This window comes from Choloepus didactylus, chromosome 22 (assembly GCF_015220235.1).
Source record: "Choloepus didactylus isolate mChoDid1 chromosome 22, mChoDid1.pri, whole genome shotgun sequence".
NCBI classification, from domain to species: domain Eukaryota; kingdom Metazoa; phylum Chordata; class Mammalia; order Pilosa; family Megalonychidae; genus Choloepus; species Choloepus didactylus.
This window is the reverse complement of record NC_051328.1, coordinates 29546714-29566909: the sequence shown is the minus strand read 5'-3', so window position 1 is coordinate 29566909 and position 20196 is coordinate 29546714. Positions and strand designations below refer to the sequence as shown.

Here is a 20196-nt window from a genome sequence, read left to right as displayed (position 1 = left end):
GCCATCCTCCAGTGAAGATACCCAATTGCTGATGTGTTACCTTGGACACTTTATGGCCTTAAGACTGTAACTGTGTAACCAAATAAGCTCCCTTTTATAAAATCCAGTCCATCTTTGGTGTCTTGCATTCCGGCAGCATTAGCAAACTAGAACAGTGCATAAACATTTACCATTATTTCTTTCTGATGAATTGTCCCTTTTATTAATATACAGTGTCCTTCTTTGTGTCTTATGACACCTTTGCATTTAAAGTCTATTTTGTCTGATATTAATATAGCTACCTCTGTTTTCATTTGGTTGCAGCTTGCGTTCATTATGTTTTTCCATCCTTTCACTTTCAGTCTCTGTGTCGCAGGGTCTAAGATGAGTCTCCTGTAAATAACATATTGATGGGTCATACTTTTTTAATCCATTCTACCAGTCTGTATCTTTTAATTGGAGTTTAATCCAGTCACATTCAAAGTTAGTGCTATGAAGGGAGTTCTTGAGCCAGCCATCTTTTTTTTTTTTTTTTTTTTTTTTATTTTAACAGCTCCAATTTTTTTTTTTTTTTTAATCATCATTTTATTGAGATATATTCACATACCACGCAGTCATACAAAACAAATTGTACTTTCGATTGTTTACAGTACCATTACATAGTTGTACATTCATCACCTAAATCAATCCCTGACACCTTCATTAGCACACACACAAAAATAACAAGAATAATAATTAGAGTGAAAAAGAGCAATTGAAGTAAAAAAGAACACTGGGTACCTTTGTCTGTCTGTTTCCCTCCCCTACTTTTCTACACATCCATCCATAAACTAGACAAAGTGGTGTTTGGTCCTTATGAGCCAGCCATCTTTTGTTTTTAATTGTTAGATCCATTTTTCCCCGTCTTTTTTTTTCCTTCAAATTACCCTTACTAATACTCTTCAGTTCTGTGCTTTTCTCCAAACCTCTTGCTCCTTTCTTTTTTTTCTCAGCTGGTAGAGCTCCCTTTAGTATTTCTTGCAGGGCAGGTCTCCTGTTAACAGATTCTCTCAGCATTTTTATGTCTGTGAAAATTTTTAACTCTCTCTCATTTGGATGGAGAGCTTTGCTGGATGAAGAATTCTTGACTGGCAGTTTTCTCCTTCAGAATCTTAAATATGTTATACCACCGCTATCTGACCTCCCTGGTGCCCACTGAGTAGTCAGTACTTAGTCTTAACGTTGCTTCCCTGTATGTGGTGAATTGCTTCTCTCTTGCTGCCCTCAGAACTTTCTCCCCCTGTACAGCATTTGACAATCTGATCACTATATGACTCAGAGTGGGTTTATTTGGATATATTCTATTTGGAGTTCATTGGGCATCTTTGATTTGTATATTCATGTTATTTAGAAGGGTTGGGAAGTTTTCCCCAACTATGTCTTAAAACATTCTTCTTAGCCCTTTACTCTTCTCCTTCCGGAGCACCAATGATTCTTACGTTTGTTTGCTACATGTTGTCCATCATTTCCTTGAGATCCATTTCAAATTTTTCGATTTTTGTTTACCATTTGTTCTTTTGTGTGTTTGCATTCCATTGTTTGTACTCAAGTTCACTTATCCTTTCTTCTGCCTCTTCAAATATGTTTTTATGTGTCTCTAGTATATTTTTAATTCTCAGTGTCTTTTATTCCCATAAGGTGTGCTGTTTTTTTTTTTTATTGAGATTGTTCAGATACTATACAACTATCCAAAGATCCACAGTGTACAATCAGTTGCCCACGGCACCACCATACATTTGTGCATCCATCAACACAATTTTTTTTTTCAATTTTTAGAACATTTCACTACTCCAGAAAAGTAACAAAGACAAAAAAAAGGAAACTCAGATCCTCCTATACCGCTAACCATGCCCCCCCCCATTATTGATTAAGTTTTGGTATAGTACATTTGTTACTGTTGATGAAAGAATGTTAAAATACTAACTGTAGTATATAGTTTGCAATAGGTATATATTTTTTCCCTATATGCCTCTCTATTATTAACCTCTAGTTATAGTGACATACATTTGTTCTAGTTTGTGAGAGAGATTTCTAATAGTTGTATAGTTAATCATGGACATTGTCCACCACAAGATTCACTGTTTTATACATTCCCATCTTTTAACTTCCAACTTTCCTTCTGGTGACATGTGTGACTCTTAGCTTACCCTTTCCACCACCTTCACACATCTTTTAGCACTGTTAGTTATTCTCATTACATGCTACCATCACCCCTGTCCATTTCCAAATATTTAAGTTCACCCTAGTTGAACATTCTGCTCATAATAAGCAACCGCTCCCCATTCTTTAGCCTCATTCTATATCCTGGTAACTTATATTTCATGTCTGTGAGTTTACATATTATAATTAGTTCACATCAGTGAGACCCTGAAATATTTGCCTTTATGTGTCTGTCTTATTTCACTCAATATAGTGCCCTCAGGGTTTCTTCATCAACCCATTTCTTTTAAGATGGTTTTGTTCAAACACTATACATTCCATCCTAAGTAAACAGTCATTGGTTCCCCGTATAGTCATGTATTTATGTATTGAGCACTGTGCCAGTTTGAATTTATTATGTCCCTGAATTGCCATTATCTTTGATGTACTCTTGTATGGGCAGACATTATCAGTGTTGATTAGATTGTAATTCTTTGAGTGTTTCTGTGAAGATGTTCCCTACCCAGCTGTGGGTGATGACTCTGATTGGATAATTTCCATGGAGGTGTTGTTCCGCCCATTCGAGTGGGCCTAAGTTGAGTCACTGGAGCCATATAAATGAGCTGACAGACGGGAACGCAGTGCAGCTGTGAGTGATGTTTTGAAGAGGAGCTACAGCCAAGAGGGACACTTTGAAGAAAGCACAGGAGCTGCAGGTGAGAGATAGTTTGAAGACAGCCATTGAAAGCAGACACTTGCTCCAGAGAAGGTGAGAGAGAACAAATATCCCAAGAGCAACTGAGAGTGACATTTTTTTTTTTTTAATTATGAATCCTGTATTCTGCTAGACTGTTGAATTATCTGACTAAATATGCAAAGAAATTATTTTATATATTTTATTGTCTACATTTCTGCATCCTCATCATCCTTGTCATCTTTGGCTCTGAAATGCATTTTTCTGAACTCTCATCTGCTCATTGAAGAACAAAGTGAAGACACGGGTGGAAGGTCCTGCGTGAGCTCGACATTTACAAAGACACTGGCATGGGCTGATTGTCGTCATTTAGAAAGACGCTGTTGTCCATCTAGAGTGGTGGCTTCTGGACTTTCTCTGCCTCCAATGCTGACTCATCCCGCACTGTGGAGCTGCTCTCAGATGCTTCTGCTTCTGAACTGGCTCTCAGTTTTGTCAGGAACAGGCGCTCTCCAATCTTTGTGGAGCACCTTTACTCACAACACCTCGGTGACTGAGGGGAAGGCCTGCCCCCTCACTTGGCCTGGGGGCACCGGCTTCATTTCTCAGAAACACACTGCTTCCAGCAAATTCCAGAGGCTCATTTTCACCAAGGGCCTCAGGTGTGATTTTTTTTTTTTTTTAATTCAGTTTTATTGAAATACATTCACACACCATACAATCATCCATGATATGCAATCCACTGTCCACAGTATGATAACATAGTTATGCGTTCATCACCACAATCTATCTCTGAACATTTTCCTTACATCAGAAAGAACCAGAACAAGAATAAAAAATAAAAGTGAAAAAAAAAACACCCAAATCATCCTCCCATCCCACCCCATTTGTCCTTTAGTTTTTATCCCCATTCCTCCACTCATCCATACACTAGATAAAGGGGGTGTGATCCACAAGGTCTTCAAAATCACACTGTCACCCCTTGTAATCTACATTATTATATAATTGTCTTCAGGAGTCCAGGCTGCTGGGTTGGAGAGAGAGTGACATTTTTGAGGAACTGCAGCCTACAGAGGAACGTCCTGGGAGAAAGCCATTTTGAAACCAGAACTTTGGAGCAGACGCCAGCCACATGCCTTCCCAGCTAACAGAGGTTTTCCAGACACCATTGGCCATCCTCCAGTGAAGGTACCTGATTGTTGATGTTGATGGACACTTTATGGCCTTAAGACTGTAACTGTGTAACCAAATAAACCCCCTTTATAAAAGCCAATCCATCTCTGGTGTTTTGCATTCCAGCAGCATTAGCAAACTAGAACAAGCACCATTGCCACTCTCTATATAAGGACATTTCTTCCACAAAGACGGAGGAAGTGTCAAAGAAGGCAGAGAGGCAAAAGAAAAGGGCAAGAGAAAGGGAGAAAAACAAACAAACAAAAAACCTTGATAGCTAGAAGGTGACAGAAGGAAAGATAGCATTAACCTAAAGTAGAATAAAGAGTCAGACAACATCACCAGTGCCAGGAGTCCCATATCCTTCCCCTATGCCCCACCCCCCATATGCATTTAGCTTTGGTGTATTGTTTTTGTTACATTAAAGGAAGCATAATACGTTTCTGTTAATTCTAGCCTCTAGTTTGCATTGATTGTATTTTCCCCCCAATCCCACCTTATATTTAACAGCTTGCAATGTTGACATTCATTTGTTCTACCTCATGTAAAAACATATTTGTACCTTTTATTACAATCATTGAGCATCCTAGGTTTCCCTGAGTTACACACTCCCAGTCTTTATCATTCGTCTTTTGTTCTGATGTCCCACATGATCCCAGCCTTCCTCTTTGAACCATATTCACAGTCGTCTTTGTTCACTGTACTTACATTGCTGTGCTACTATCTCTCAAAATTCAGTTACTCTTTCAAATTCTTTATGCTCTTATATAGTCTTCTTGATGTCTTTTATGTCTTTAGCCATCTCATTGAAATTGTTTTGGAGATTTGTGTGTACTTCTTTAATTAATTGCTCCAAATTTTGAGTTTCTTCGAGCTTTTTAATTTGTTTGTTTGGCTTGTCCATATCTTCTAGATTCTTCCAGTGCTTTATGATTTTCTGTTGGCTTCAGGGCATTTGCTTGTCTTGCTCAAGTTATTTTGGGAAGTGCTGGATTATTTATTTATGTATAATTTGCTAGAGCTACAGCTAGCTAGAGTGCAGTTTCCCTATCCTACCAGCATGTGGCCCTCTTGAGCCACCTTTTACTCTCAAGCTAGCCTTCCCTGAACTTCTGCTTTGTGTTGGGCGTGGTCTAAACCGGGTGGGGAATCAAACATTGTTGTAGTTCTCTGTGTGCACTGGGGACTGCCTGCCTAGGGCTGCGATGTGTGCACTGTACAGTTCAGCATGTAGTCTGCTCAAGGACACCCTGTAGCGCAAATGTGACCCGCTCCCTGCTACTATGTGCCCGCGAGCCTCTGGGGTGTGGGAAGGTCTCCTGATGCCTCTGTACGGCTCCCTGTCCTATCCTCGCTTCTTGACTTCCTAGACTTCCGTGGGGGGAGAGTAAATGCTGCCTACTGGGTTCCCTAACAAGAGCTCCCGGCTGGGTGGCTGCAGAGGATCACCTCCCAGCTAACTGCTAAGGTGGGGGCATGGGAGATGAGAGCCCATGCTCAGTCCCTTGCCTGGCGGCCGTCTCGCTGCTACCAGCTCCAGAAGGCGGTCCTGGCCCAAACAAACTCAACCAGTCCCTCGAGGCACCATCTCTCCACGGATCCCCACCACCTACCATAGGGTCCCTCCGTGGCTGGTTACATCCCAAAACCGTGAGTGTCCTCCAGCCCCTCTCTCACAGAGAAGCAGCCAGCTCCGCTTCACCCACTCTACCTTCTTCCCGGAAGTCTCCTTTAGGAAGCCTTTTTTTTTTTTTTTTTAATTTTTAATTTAATTTTATTTTGAAATAAATTCAAACTTACAGGAACAGTTGCAAAAACAATACAAACCCCATGCACAGAACTCCAGCATACCCCGTCCCCCCTCCCCCAATACCCCAATCCACCAACTTTAACTTCCTGTCACACCATCCCAAATCACTAGGACACACATTCTTCTCTAGTGATCACAGCTCTTTCTCCAGAATAGACCATATGCTGGGACATAAAACAAGCCTCAATAAATTTAAAAAAAATTGAATTTATTCAAAGCACATTCTCTGACCACAATGGAATACAAATAGAAATCAATAACCATCAGAGACTTAGAAAATTCACAAACACCTGGAAGTTAAAAATTAGGGAGCCTTTTATATTTATTGAATGCCTCCTGGTTTTTCATTTATCACTTCAAAACTGATTCTGTAAGAACTTTAGTATATTTTAGTATTTCATCTTTTTATAACATTCTTCTGAAATTTTATCTTTTTGTTTCTGGTTTTTATTTTGCCTGGAGAAAAGCCTTTATAATTAGAATCGATAGCTAACTCTCTCTCCAGCTTCTCACAGTAGGGTCAATCTGCAAATATTGTTGCCTGGGTAGTGGTAGTGTAAGTTGTGTTGCACTTCAGGTCATGTTACCCAATCAAACTCTGCTGTGCTCACTGCTCACTCTCTCTGCTTCATTCTCTCACCCTGCAGTCCACTGGGGATCAGGCATTAGAAATTCTACAGTACCTCTTCTCCAACGACCTGGATGTGCCCGTGGGCCACATCGTGCACACCGGCATGCTCAACGAGGGTGGAGGGTATGAAAACGACTGCAGCATAGCACGGCTGAGCAAGCGCAGGTGAGATCAGCTAACTGTTCCGCCCTGCTCCCTCCAGCACCCGGGTTCCTAAGGGTCCTGGAGCTGAGCAGACCAGCTAACGCATTCTTCCAGGAAACCATAATTATGTCAAGAACAAAAAAAAAGCCATTTCAATAACTCATGGCCACGGGCGCCCAGGGGAGTGAATCTCCCTGGCGACGTGGAGTATGACTCCCGGGAAGGAGTGTGGACCTGGCGTCGTGGGACGGAGAACATCTTCTTGACCAAAAGGGGGATGTGAAAGGAAATGAAATAAGCTTCAGTGGCAGAGAGATTCCAGAAGGAGCCGAGAGGTCACTCTGGTGGGCACTCTTATGCACACTTTAGACAACCCTTTTTAGGTTCTAAAGAGTTGGGGTAGCTGGTGGTGGATACCTGAAACTATCAAACTACAACCCAAAACCCATGAATCTCGAAGACAGTTGTATAAAAATGTAGCTTATGAGGGGTGACAATGGGATTGGGAAAGCCATAAGGACCACACTCCACTTTGTCTAGTTTATGGATGGATGAGTAGAAAAATAGGGGAAGGAAACAAACAGACAAAGGTACCCAGTGTTCTTTTTTACTTCAATTGCTCTTTTTCACTCTAATTATTATTCTTGTTATTTTTGTGTGTGTGCTAATGAAGGTGTCAGGGATTGATTTGGGTGATGAATGTACCACTATGTAATGGTACTGTAAACAATCGAAAGTACGATTTGTTTTGTATGACTGCGTGGTATGTGAATATATCTCAATAAAATGAAGATTAAAAAAAAAAACAAAACTCATGGCCAGTTCCTTGGCAGGAAAATACAAAAGAAATCTCTCACACACACACACACACACAGACATGCACGTGCTTATGTAAAAGGCAGGGGGTGGGGAGAGGTGAGGGAGAAACCCACGAAATTATGTAAAACTCAGAATAGAAGAGTCAGTTGCCCTCTGGGAGAGGATGCCTTATCTTACATTAATAAGCCTGAAATTTTTTCACACTAACAGGAAGCCTGAATCTTCTGATTTGTCATTGTGATGTATCCTAGAATGGTGCTCTTGGCCCTCCATGAAACCTGAGATGTTTAACTTATTGCTTTGAAACTAGGTGAGCGTGTGATTGCTTCTTAATCCTCTTTGGCTACCCAGTTTTGAATACTTTTGGGTCTTGCTTTCAGTTTCTTCATGATTTCGCCCACTGACCAGCAGGTCCACTGTTGGTTCTGGCTTAAGAAACACATGCCGGAAGACACCAACCTGCTTCTGGAGGACGTCACCTGGAAATACACGGGTAAGGGGGGCCCTTTGGGGTCAGCTGGCAAGAAAAGGCCAGTAGATCCAGCTTTGTCTTCTACCCTCTCCTTCTTTGTATTTGACATTCAGAAATGAATGTCAGATAGTGTGGAAGAGGCTCTCTGGTCATAGGGAGTTGGTCTCTGACACTTCCCCACTTTTTTATAAATGAGGTATGTGATGAGTTAGGATGCAGTTTCTATTTCTGTTTCTTCACTGCTGTATCCCCTACAGCTAGCATGTTGGAGCGCAAATATTTATGGAATGAATGAGTAAATAATTTTTGAGGATGGCTTAATTTCTTGATGGTCCCTTCCAGCAGGCCTGTCAAGGGAGCAGCCCCTCCTCTCCTACCTCCTCTTTCTGTGTTCACGCCTCCCCTCTGGCCCACTTAACTGGCTCCTATCAACCTCTCTTTTCTGGGTTAATAGTATCAGCTGTCAGGCCCTTTCAGATATATTCCGTTTCATTTTGAAGTGTCTGCTGGTTACTATCCTTTTGTCTCTCCCTATAGTATGCCCTGCATATGTATAATGAAGTATAGGGTGTTGGGCAGAAATATGGAATCCAGAGGGGAGAGGTGACGGGGTGACTGCATGACTCTCAGGTTTCTGTTTTGGTTGACCATTCACAAAACTGGACATAAAAGGGTCAGCTTTGGATGACAAGATGATGAGATTGTTGTAGACACGTTAGCCAACCTAGGGGATTCTTTGATGTAGCTATTCAAAAAATAGTTGGATTAGCAAAGTGAAGTCAGTGTAGTAAAAGATTACTGGCTGCTTGTCAGATAATTGCTGGCTCCCATCAGATGTGAGCAAAAGGTACACACACCATCTTCCACCCAAACATGGGCTCATACAAACGTGGCTGAGAAGTATCAGGTTCTTCCTACGCAATCAGCTGCAGTCAGGAGACAAAATCCGGGGAGAGCACAAAGCTCTCTCCACCCAGCCGCACCTTCACTGCACGGAGGGTAAGAGAAATGCCTGTCTCTTCTTCACCTACATTTCCAAATTCAAATTCTTTTTTACACTTTGGTGACACAGTTTTAAATGGTTTTATGTACAATGGTTATCTTTTGTGAGGGCAAATACATATACTACATGGCAAATGCAAATCACTACAGATGAACATTTCACAAGTAAACAAGGCAAAAGTTATTTAAAATGTCTGTTTATTCATTTACAAACCAAGTAACATGGAAAAAAAAACTTCATTGAAATCTTGCTTGATATACATGTAGTGCACAGGAAAGCAGACATGCTTGGGAACCCTGTGTCTAAAGTCACCTGGGCTCTTGAGAAAAGATTGCATTTAGTTACATGTCTCAGATTTCCTCAGGAGCACATTCTAATACTAAACATGAACAGAAAAAGGCTGAGCTGAACTACATGTTTTACAAATGCAAATAAGTTATAGTACTTTACAGTCATTACCATGGTGTTTTTATAAATCTGAAGAGTTGAACAGAGTAACATGTTAAACATGCTGCTAGAAAAGCCTTCACTGCTGCAGAAGCTTTCTACCCCCACACCCATTTGTTCTGGTGAAGGGGAGGCTATGTGGGGTGGATGGAGACCCATAGGCTGAAACACAGTTACTTTTTTTCCTTCTTGCTGTTTACATCCACCACTGTACATTGTAGAGTTTAAGGCACTAGAACCTGGTGTAGGGAGAAGAGATGCTCCAAGCTCCAGCTGTGGAAATCCTGGCATAGAGCTTTTAAAACGCATGGTAACAGTACCCTGCCCACCTCTTGTAATTTCTGTCCTTGAAAGGCAGGAAAACAAGAAGGCACAATATGTTTGCAAAGGATAAAAATTAAATGCATGTAAATATCATGAAAGAAATGTTTAATTCTCCATGAGATGTAGACAGATTGCTCAGAGAGGTCAAGAATCACACTGACCAAGAACAACTTGGGAATTTAATGGGCAAACACAAGGCCAAGACATACAAAATACTCAGTCCTCTTGGAAAATAGTGCTTTGGTGATGAGGAACTGACCATGAAGGAGCCTTACAACTCAGCACCTTAAAGTGGAGGCCGAAGCGGTGATGGGGACAGAGGATCTGACGGAGCCACAGTCCTTCACTACTTACTGCGGGTTGGAAAGATGTGGCCAATGCCTGAATGTCAGGTTGGTTCATCTACCATTTCTTCCACTCACCTGTGCTGCTGCTGCATCCATGTATCTCTGAATGGCATGTGAGATGGGAAGTCTTTACTTAAGAGGAAATTTCCCTGTATCATGTTGATAAAATGCTGCTTATATCAATGTTTGTGAGGGGTGGGGTGTGCAGATAGAAAATTAAAATAGTAGAAGGCTATTCAGTGTTCCTCACTGTTTACCAAGCATCTTAGATTTTAAAGAGGACCCTTTGTTGACTACACATATCAAGAGACAACAAAAAGATATAAAAATGAACCTTCTAGTTAACTCCTGAAAGCAAGCCAGTACAATTGCTCTCTCAGGACACTGTTTTCTAGGATCAGTCCCAAGACTTGGGTCATGCTACATTCCCTTTTTTCAGTCACAGGTTCTCAGAGAGACTCGTGAGAATGCCAGCAGTGTGGCCATGAGCCAGCATCTGGACTGTGGGGCATCTCAGTGAAGCCACTACTGCTGTCCGAAAGCCCTGTCACTCCCATGCTCCTGTATATGTGGTGGGTGGGGTCCCATTTCAGATGCATGCAGAAGGCAGGGTAATGTACTGTGAAAACCTGAAGATTTATTTTTTCATCATATGTTTAATTACTTTCTTGGAAACAGCAGCCTAGATAGGGGAAACAGATAAAACCCTCAGTCTGTACAAGTTGCTGCAGCCCAGAGACAGAACTCCTTGATGAGAACCAGGCTGGAGAGACCAGGGTCTCCGGAGCGAAATGGAAAACTGTGTTGAGTCACTGGGCTAAAAGGTCTCTGTGTCCCTGGCCTGCGCTGGCTCTTCGGCATTTAGGGGAGGGCACAGGAGTGCAGCGGTCATGGGGCAGCTCCCTCTGCTGCACTCTGTTCAGCTCACGAGGTGCCCTGCCTTTGGAGGTGCACAGGGGAGAGGACTTCAGACAGGCTACCTAAGCAGTTTCCATTCTTATTCTTGTGCTCTTAAAATCTTCTGAATTAGAGGTTTTCTGCCCTCAGTCCTGTTATCATGGAAGGGAAATCTTTCTGATGCAAATGTAAGTCAGGACCTGGCATTTACACACAGAGTGAGACCCACTGAGGATTTGGAACCCTGGGTCTTGCACTGCTTGAGGCCACCACATTTTCTGTTCCTGGGTTCAAGAAGATTCTTTAACTGAATATGCTGACAAGATAGAAGAGAAGAATGCGAAGCCCATCTGCCTTGAAGAGAACAAGATGTATGTACTGATAACTGCAGAGAGAAGAATGTGCCCAGGCACCCATTTGCAAGATATCAAGCATCCCTCAAATTTCTAGAAGAGATGACTAGTATGTTCCCCAGGGAGAGTTGCCAAACAAGGAAAACGCATGTGGCCCCATTGCCCAAGAGACAGAAATGACACACAAATAAGTGCGTTCTGACTGCCCTGTGTTCCCGACAGAGCTGCAGCCACAGCTCTGGCTCATCTATCAGTAACCTGCTTGCTCAAGAGGCCGCCGCCTCTCAGGAATCCAGAACATGTTATAAATCTGATACCAGCGGTCAGTGAGGCTTAAGTACCTCTCTCCTTAACTTTCTAGATGTGTTTGACGCCAGAAGAGGCACACAATTAAGCTAGAGGCAGAAAAAAGTCATCTTCAGCCCTCTCTGTTCACAGAGCTCACATCAGGACCAGATAGACAGGAATACCAGCTTCACACTATCCCTATTGGAACAAACTAGAAGAAAATGCCAAAGGATAAATACGGTTCAGTTCACACAGGAAACCAAGTGATGCCCCAGTAGATCACCATCCTGCCAGGGCCTTAGGAGCAGTCCTGAGGGCTCACCACACGCCTGCCTGCCCCAGGAAGAACAGCACTGCTCTGGTGGCTCGAAGGAAGAGCAGGTGACATCAGGAAATAGGGGGCCTGGACTTCCAGCTCTAGTGAACCAGAAAGCCACTGTGTGGTTTTGGACACGAAATCAAATTTCATTATAGTACTTAGAAAGCTAACAACTAATTGATAAAACCAGGATTAGCTAGAGATTAACAAGTATAGAAAAGAAGAGAATCCAAAGTCTTAGAAACTCTAAATGTTATATATACTTTTGATGAAACTTCCATTTGACTAACACATTGTGATGATAGCATTCCCTAATTTTAAACTATGGCGATGGCTTTTAGTTTTTGATTTGGATTTTATGTGGCGTGACACTTCTAGGTAACACTTGAACAGCAAATATATTGCCACATTTAAAGTCCGAAGAATAATAAATTCATAAATCAAGAATTTCTTTGGGGTTCAATCCCAAATAAACTTCCACTTACAGAGACAACTCTGTGAATGTCAACCATGCAGTGTTGAAAAAGGGATGGTATCTGGAAAAAAAAATAATCAAAGCAAATAGGAGTCTATGGTCATCAGTAACACTGTAATATGCTTCCATTAAATGTAACAAAGGCAATTTAAAAAAAAAAGACAACTCTAGGGTGGCAAAATGGAAGCATATGAAGAGCCTACACCTTTTGGCTGTCTAGGTGGTATCTCCTGCATTTGGCTCAGTGCCCACTCCTGCCCCCCATCTTTCCCAGTTGTGGAATCACTGCTCTGCTCCCCAGCAAGGGGCCACTTCTCCTCCATCCTAAACACACATTTGGTCCAGAACAACTAGAAATTCCAATCACATAATCCTATAATCAATCAAGACCAACCACCAAAAGAGATGGACATTAAAGTCAATCATCAATTAGGAGTGGTCTAGCTGGGAAAATGGCAAGAAATATCTAAAAGGGATAAGGGGCCAGTCTGATTAACTGAATAAACAGACTCCAAAGAAATGCCAGAAAAGGCAGACACCAGAAAATGAAAGGACTTTTTTTTTTTTAATATACTTACAGGTTTATCAAAGCTAATACTGCTAAGATACTGAGACAAAGAAGCTACTGTTTAATTAAAATCGCTAATAGCAGTTTGTTTGCAATACCCAGGAAAAAATAAGTTTTGGGACAAGACAGCACGGACTGTGATATCCAAGTTCATCCTCAGAAAACAACCACTTCTTCAAATGTGTGTGCAAGGAACTTTTGTGGTACCTAAGTTGTTTTGTCTTCCAGAGGATATTGGCAGAGGGCTGGAGGGGAGCGCTGCTCCTGGAGCAGGGACTGTGCCCTGTGGCTCCTGAGCCCCTTTCCCCTCCATGCCCAGTGTGGGACCACAAGGCTCATCTCCACGTGGCTCCATCCACTCTGCTCTGAGAGGGGGATCTACTCAGGATGTCAGCAGATCTCCAGAACTCAGCAAAGCCAGCTAGGTTTGCTACTCAACTGTAATGACACACTACCTTCCACTCCCTGTTCTTGCCCCCAGAGGAGACAGGTGAGGCTGAACTGATAAAGCCAAATGTACTTGGCGAAGAGAAAATCAAGGTAGCATGCCTGAACCTTCACCAACTGAAAGAAAAACAGCACTGTGGGAATAGTAGAAATCTCCGCATCATTTGTGTGTTTTCTGTGGTCAGACCCTTTCAAATGGGAAAAACAAGAAAAAGGCAACATGGTTTATTCCTTTCAAATACTGTGGCTTGTTTACTAGCTAAAAAGAAGAGAAATCACTCATTAAAGAGATTAACAAGAGATGAATTCAAAGCAGGAGTGTCCTGGCCCAAAAGTCTGCTAACTGGTTCATTGGGAAGCACGAGGACGGTGCCGCTGTCCCTGTTACAGAGCAGCCTTTGGCCGCCCAAGGCTCTGGTCCGTGAGGTAGATGATCGCCCTTGTGGTGGAGATGTCAGTGCCAGACCCACAACACAGCCAACAGGAGGACGTGCTACCTGCCAAAAGGCACAGGCTCCTCCATGAGGCTGGACCTGACATCTGGCACCCCCCCCCCCCCCAAATTAATACGTAACCAAGGGAGGTTAACTTTGCTGCCTGCACAACACTGGCTTAACTTGCTTTGAGACACAGCATTCAAAAATCAGCCTGTCACTTTAACCCACTTTCAAAATTTGTGGAGCTTGCTCCTGTCAGATATACTCCCTGCCACCATGGCAATTGGGGGGGGGGGGGGCATTAGAAGATCGGAAACTGCCAAAGGGAGGAGGAGAAGATGCAAGGACAAGACAGGTCTCACATACTGTGAGAAGGAGGAGGACATAGTTTAAAATTATATCAAGGAGGTAAGAGAAGGCAAAAGAGGGAAGAGATCAGAAGGAAGTAAAAAAGCTCCTAAAATGATGTACCCCCAGGGCTGAGATGATGGGGGAGGAGGCAACACTGCCCTGGCCTTACTTCCCTTGGAAGTCGTTGAGCTCTACTTCATCCTTCCGGCGCTTATGGGTGAAAAGGGAGCTGAAGGGGTAGAGCTTGGCCTTGGCCTGGAACCGCTGTCCCGCAATATCAATCTCATATTCTCCCCGGTTGATGAAATCTGCTGTCACCACCTGTTCTGCCCCAGTGTCCTCAGCAAAATTGTGCACAAAGCCCAGGCAAACATGGCGCTCCAGGGTGAAGCTGTAGGCGCTGCTAGTGGTGATGCCGACATAGTGCCCGTTTCGGTAAATGGGCTCTCCCCACCAAGGCCAGAGGTCCAGGTCTGTGTCATGGTCTTCCAGGATGAACATGGTGAAGCGCTTATATGTTCCGTTCTGCTTCTGCTGCAGCAGGGCATCCCGGCCAATGAAATCCGTCCCCTAGGAGAGAAGGGGAACCATGACATGCCCGCCCACTGGACTCCCAGCCCTCAGGGCATGGTGGCCAGCACCCTCCCACACACCCAGCATGAAAAACCGCATTCACAGTACAGAAGACACCTCCAGAGGATTTCTGTAACAAGGGAGGTCCACGTTTTTCAATTTTATAAACAGATTCTGATCACAAGACCACACAGAATAAAAACATCTAGGAACAAAAATGAGCTCTCAAAATACTTGTTGGATTTCACAAAACAATGTTTTTGTATGCTCCAAACAAAAAGTCCATGATCTATATCTAAATATGTGTGTATATGTACTTATATAATAAACAAGACGAATAAAATAAAGCAAAAGCATTAACTATAATTAAATGAGAAAATATGGGTGGTTTCCCTCTTATATCTGATTTTTGGCAAATAGGGAAAAGACATAACTGTTAAAAAAAGAAATTACATAAACCAAAACACAGGTAATGGTTGATAATGGAGTATTATAAAGTTAAGTTGATAAATACTACTTAACTTGCTTAAAAAAAAACACAACGACATAGGTCTACTGTACTGATACAGAATGACAAGGTTTTTTGTTAGGTGAAAGAAGATGCAGTATAGTGAATGTGTGGTATCCATCTAAATTTTAAAAAAAATGTGGAGCCTCCTCTCCCCACTGAGGCCACACTCCTGTCCCTGCACAAGGACAAAGGATGACCTGACAGCTCGGAGGCCAGCAGTCAGTTGCCACTGTGTTGTTTACTCTAAAAATGACCAGAGTTTCTGTTTGAGGTGATGAAAAAGTATGGGTAATGTATGTTAGTGATGGTAGAACAATATTGTGAATATTGATATATCATTGAATTGTACACCTGAAAGTGGTTAAAATGGGAAATTAAGATGCTTTATCCCATAGATAATGCCATCACTGGGGTCTCAATATTTTTACACTTTTCTTTCTATTTCAGCCTTTCCTCTTCTACTGTAGATGTCACCACTCAGGAAACTGAGTGACAGTTTGGAGCCTGGATATATGCAGTACCTTCTCTAACTTCACTCGAAACTCTCGTCCACATTCCAGGGGTGTTGTGAAGGTATTTAAATCTTGACCCCAGAAGGCAAAAAACTTCTCGATTCGGAGGCTGCGAAGAGCATAATACCCAGCATTCCGGATTCCATATTTCTGCCCAACACTCATCACTTCATTGTACACATGCAGGGCATACTATAGGGAGAGACGAAAGGTTAGTAACCACCAGACACTTCAGAAGGAAATGGAATGTACCCAGGAGTGCCTGACTGCCGACACTAATAACCCAGAAAAGAGGAGGTTGTCTACAATTCCTAGGAGGTCTCATCCACCACAAACCAAGGAGCTTCAGTGTAGGAACAATGAATAAGGTCCGTGGAGGCAGGAGTCTCATCTTTTGTCTTCTCTTAAATGTCTGGGATCTTAGTATATAGCAAGTATTAAATCATTGCTCACAGGAATGCTCATCACTCAGTGAATGACCGTTCTCATGACTTTTAAAATAACCCACTTGTGCTTCACAACCTGCTAGTTCCGGCTTGTTCTCTTGCCCCAGTTACTCAGCCCTGGTCCTTCCCTCATGCTGGCCCATGCTGTGAAGCACAAATTTCTCGTAGCTGTAGATGAGCAGGTGCAACATCTGATCTCGCACATAGACAGTGGCACAGCTTAGAGACCCAGATGAGTCCCTGAGGAGCCAGAAAGCAGAGCTCTCCTGCCACGGCCCAGTACCTCTAGCCTCTCCAGCTGTTCGGTTCCCAGTTCCAAAATCTGATAACCTAAGTGAACATAAGATGTTTCCAATTTGAAAAAAAATCACTTCCTATCCAGACATACTCTGATAAATGATTACACTGGTTTAAAAACTACAAAAGTCAAAAAACGAAAGACACAATAAAGCCAGCCTCACGGTACTGTAGTTCTTCACCCTGGCAATGTATGTTGCTATAAATTGCCCTCCTGCATCTGATAGACATCCATGGGACAAACCACTGTGACCAAGACACAACTTTAAATGTGGAAGAAAGGAATCCACACTGTTGAACACAATACTCAACCTATGCTATGTGAAGATGTGAGACACCTGAACTAAGGAAGATGGCTACAGGAGCAATAGCCTGGCAGAGACGTGAGAATAATAAAAAGCCATAGTATCTGTTGGTGGACTTGTTGCTTTTCTCTCTCAAACTGAATACCTCTGTACTTTAGAGGAAGAGTAAGGAGAAAAAAATTAAACCAGGCTAAACTAGCCTTGGGATAGATGAGAGGAGTAAAGTTCTCTCAAGAACTGGGTGTGAACAAAAACAAGAATCTGCCATCTGTCCCTATGTTTTCAAAGAACTCTTCTCAAAGAAGCATTAGTTTCTTGAAGACAAGAGCCAGCTTGAAAATAACTCTGGCATGACACATATTTCCTCTCTTGAACTTGTGGGACATCCTAACAAAGAGACCAGCCCAGAAAAACCAGAAGCCTCCACAGAGGGCCTCCAAGTGAGGACGAAGCTGCTGCAGCCACAGTCTGCACCCGCTGATGGGAAGTGACCAGGTACACAGGCACCCGGGTGGCAAACCTGTACAACGTGGGGTGCTTCAGAATTGATCCCAGGTACAGGCAAATCACATCCGCTACATTTGTATCAACCCTCCTCAAATGTTGGATAATTCCTTATCTTCACATCGCTATAATATTTGAGTATGAATAAGATGAAATTTCCATGAACTGATAAATATGTGCTTTAACAAATAACACTAAAAGCAATATGATTAAAATCAAGAACAGTACACAGATGCCCTACGATCACTGCCACCTGTAACAAGTGGACAAGACAAAATTAAGGAATGAAAAATTGTTAAGGAAGGAAAACTATCATTTGTATATGATAAGATCTGGAGAATGAGCTAAAAACAAGACAATTTAGTAAGGAAGCAGTGTGGAGAATTAATATACAGAAAACTTTCATCAGTCATAACAAAGATAATGGAACGCAGACACCTAATTCACAATAGCAACACAAAATTAATTGAATAAACTTAAGAAATGTGTATGGAAGAAACTTCAGTTTACTGCTGGAGGACACTAAAAGAAAGTGAACAAAAGCCAACACATAAAAATGTCAACTCTCCCTAATTTATGAGTGTGATACAATGCCAAAACTACCAACAGGGTGTTTTTTGCTCTGTGTGTTAAGCAGATTATAAAGTTCACAAGGAAATACAAGCAGGCATTTTTCTTCTTTTCCAGAGTCCTCCAAGCTATGAGGAAACATCAGCACTACCAAAAATTAAAGACACGTTACAAAAACTCAATAATTAAAATAGTGTGGTTCTGGATCATGAAATCATGAATAGACAGACCAAGGTAATGGATATAGGAAGTCCAGAAATAGACCCAAATACAAACAGGAATTTAGTGTCTGATAAAGGTAGAATCTCAAATCAGTTGAGAAATGAACTTTTCAATAAATGTGGGATTGGGACAACTGGGTATCCATTAAAAAAATATGTAACAGTTTTGAGCCATACCTCATAATATACTCCAAAACACACTGCAAAAGGATCAAGGCTTTAAATATTTTTAAAAAGTCAAAACAATAACAAAACCCAGAAAGTGAAGATGAAAACTGGGAAGATTATTTATAACTTTGGAACAGGGAAGTCCCTTCTAACTATAAATTATATTCAAGAAACTGTGACTGAGAACGAGCAAAAATAATTATAATTTACTGAACTATCGGTAAGACTAGAAACTGGTTAACCTTCTGATAGATTGTAATGTAGCCAAAAGTAAATACTTCTTAACTGGTAACTCACCAAACTGTAACCCAGATGCTTTGATGCTTTACTTTGTAACTATATAGCCTCATAACTCCTGATCCTGCACTTATCCCCTTACCTTGTTTTGTAACTTAGAAGTCTTGTGATCTTGCTAACAGTCCCTTAATGTTTATTAATGAAGAAATGTGTGTCAACCCACCCCAATTCCTACCTTATTGCAATAAAGCCAATTCTACCAGAATTGGCCCACCTGACATGTGCAGTACCAAAAAACTTTAACCTATAATAACCCATATTTCCCTGTAATACTAAAAATCACTCCCATCATCATGTTAAGGCTGTGATTTTCTTACATGCATCCTGTGACGAATAAAATAGAAAAACGCACGCAACAAACTTTTATTGAGCACTTACTATATCCTAAGCATTTCTCTAGGTGCTGGGGATATAACAATTAACAAAACAGGCAAAAATCCTTTTGTGCTATGGCTAAAAGTAAAACAGGAAGAGGTGACACCTGAAGGAGATGAGGCCATGAGCCTTCGGCGTCTCTATTTGAGGGAAGGGTGTGCAAAAGACGGCCCAAGGCAGAGGCATATAGCATGTTCAAAGAACAGCAAGGGATGAGAGGCACAGAGGAGAGAGATGACCAGAAGCCTCACTCAAATGGGTAAGCAAACTGTAGGACCTGGCAGACTGGCTTTTACTTGGATTGGGATGGGTTTTTGAAAAAGTTGCTCAGCCTTGCTCAAAATGGAAATTAAAAATGTACTAGGGCAGACGGTCCTATTTTGCACCTATGAGACCAGCAAACCTGCTAATGTTTGACAACTCCATAAGCTATAAGGAAAAAGACAATCTTGTACACTGCAGAATTATTTATCTATGATAGCAAAGGACTGTAAACACCATAAATTGGATAGTATAATAGCTTATGATTCAACCATACAATGCCACTGTTTAAAAGAAAGAGGAAGAACTTTCTCTTTAGAAATGTGATAAGATCTCTAAGATAAATTAAGCCAAAAAAATAAAAAATAAAAATAGAAGTATGCTTCCATTTGTGTTTTTTAGAAGAAAGGGTCCTATATACAGAAAATCCTGAAAACTCCAATAACAAAGTTCCTACAACTAATAAATGAATTCAGGAAAGTGGTGCGGTACAGGATCAACACCCCAAAATCAGTAGAAATCAGTAGTGTTTCTACACACAAGCAATGAACAACTGGAGAAATCAAGAAAAAAACTGCATTTACAATAGCAACAAAAAAATCTAATATCTAGGAATAAATCCAGCCAAGGATGTAAAACTACAAAACATTCCTAAAAGAAATCAAAGACAGACTTAATAAACGGGAGGACACTCCGTGTTCATAAATTGGAAGACTAAATATTGTTCAGATGTCCATTCTACCCAAGTGATTTAAAGATTCAATGCACTCTCAATCAAAATTCCAACAACCTTCATTGCAGAAATGGAAAATCCAATCATCCAATTTATATGGTATGGGGCCCCAAATGGCCAAAGCCATCTTGAAAAAGAATGAAGGTGCAGGACTCACACTTCCTGATTTAAAAACTTATTACAAAGCCACAATACTCAAAATAAATAGAATGGTACTGGCAGAAGGGTGGACGTATAGATCAATGGAATCAAATCAAAAGTGCAGAA

General features: G+C 41.7%; 1 protein-coding gene and 1 long non-coding RNA gene across 3 annotated transcripts in view; one reads left to right on the top strand and one right to left on the bottom strand.

The window, feature by feature from the left end:
• The first annotated feature begins 3978 nt into the window (after nucleotides 1–3978).
• Nucleotides 3979–19735, top strand: LOC119518990. The gene is made up of 4 exons (XR_005213912.1): nucleotides 3979–4039; nucleotides 6482–6630; nucleotides 7809–7921; nucleotides 15688–19735. It is a non-coding gene; the product is annotated as an uncharacterized LOC119518990 (long non-coding RNA).
• The window catches only part of PDPR (pyruvate dehydrogenase phosphatase regulatory subunit), a 61408-nt gene continuing 50299 nt past the window's right edge, over nucleotides 9088–20196 (bottom strand). Inside the window, exons 18-19 of one of the 2 annotated variants that reach the window (XM_037816458.1) lie at nucleotides 15762–15944; nucleotides 9088–14726 (exon numbers count right to left, since the gene is read on the bottom strand). In XM_037816458.1, coding sequence (XP_037672386.1) covers nucleotides 14322–14726; nucleotides 15762–15944 — 588 coding nt within the window. In that variant the 3' untranslated portion in view covers nucleotides 9088–14321. The remainder of the gene's footprint in view (nucleotides 14727–15761; nucleotides 15945–20196) is intronic. The other variant, XM_037816459.1, reaches the window with a different exon arrangement.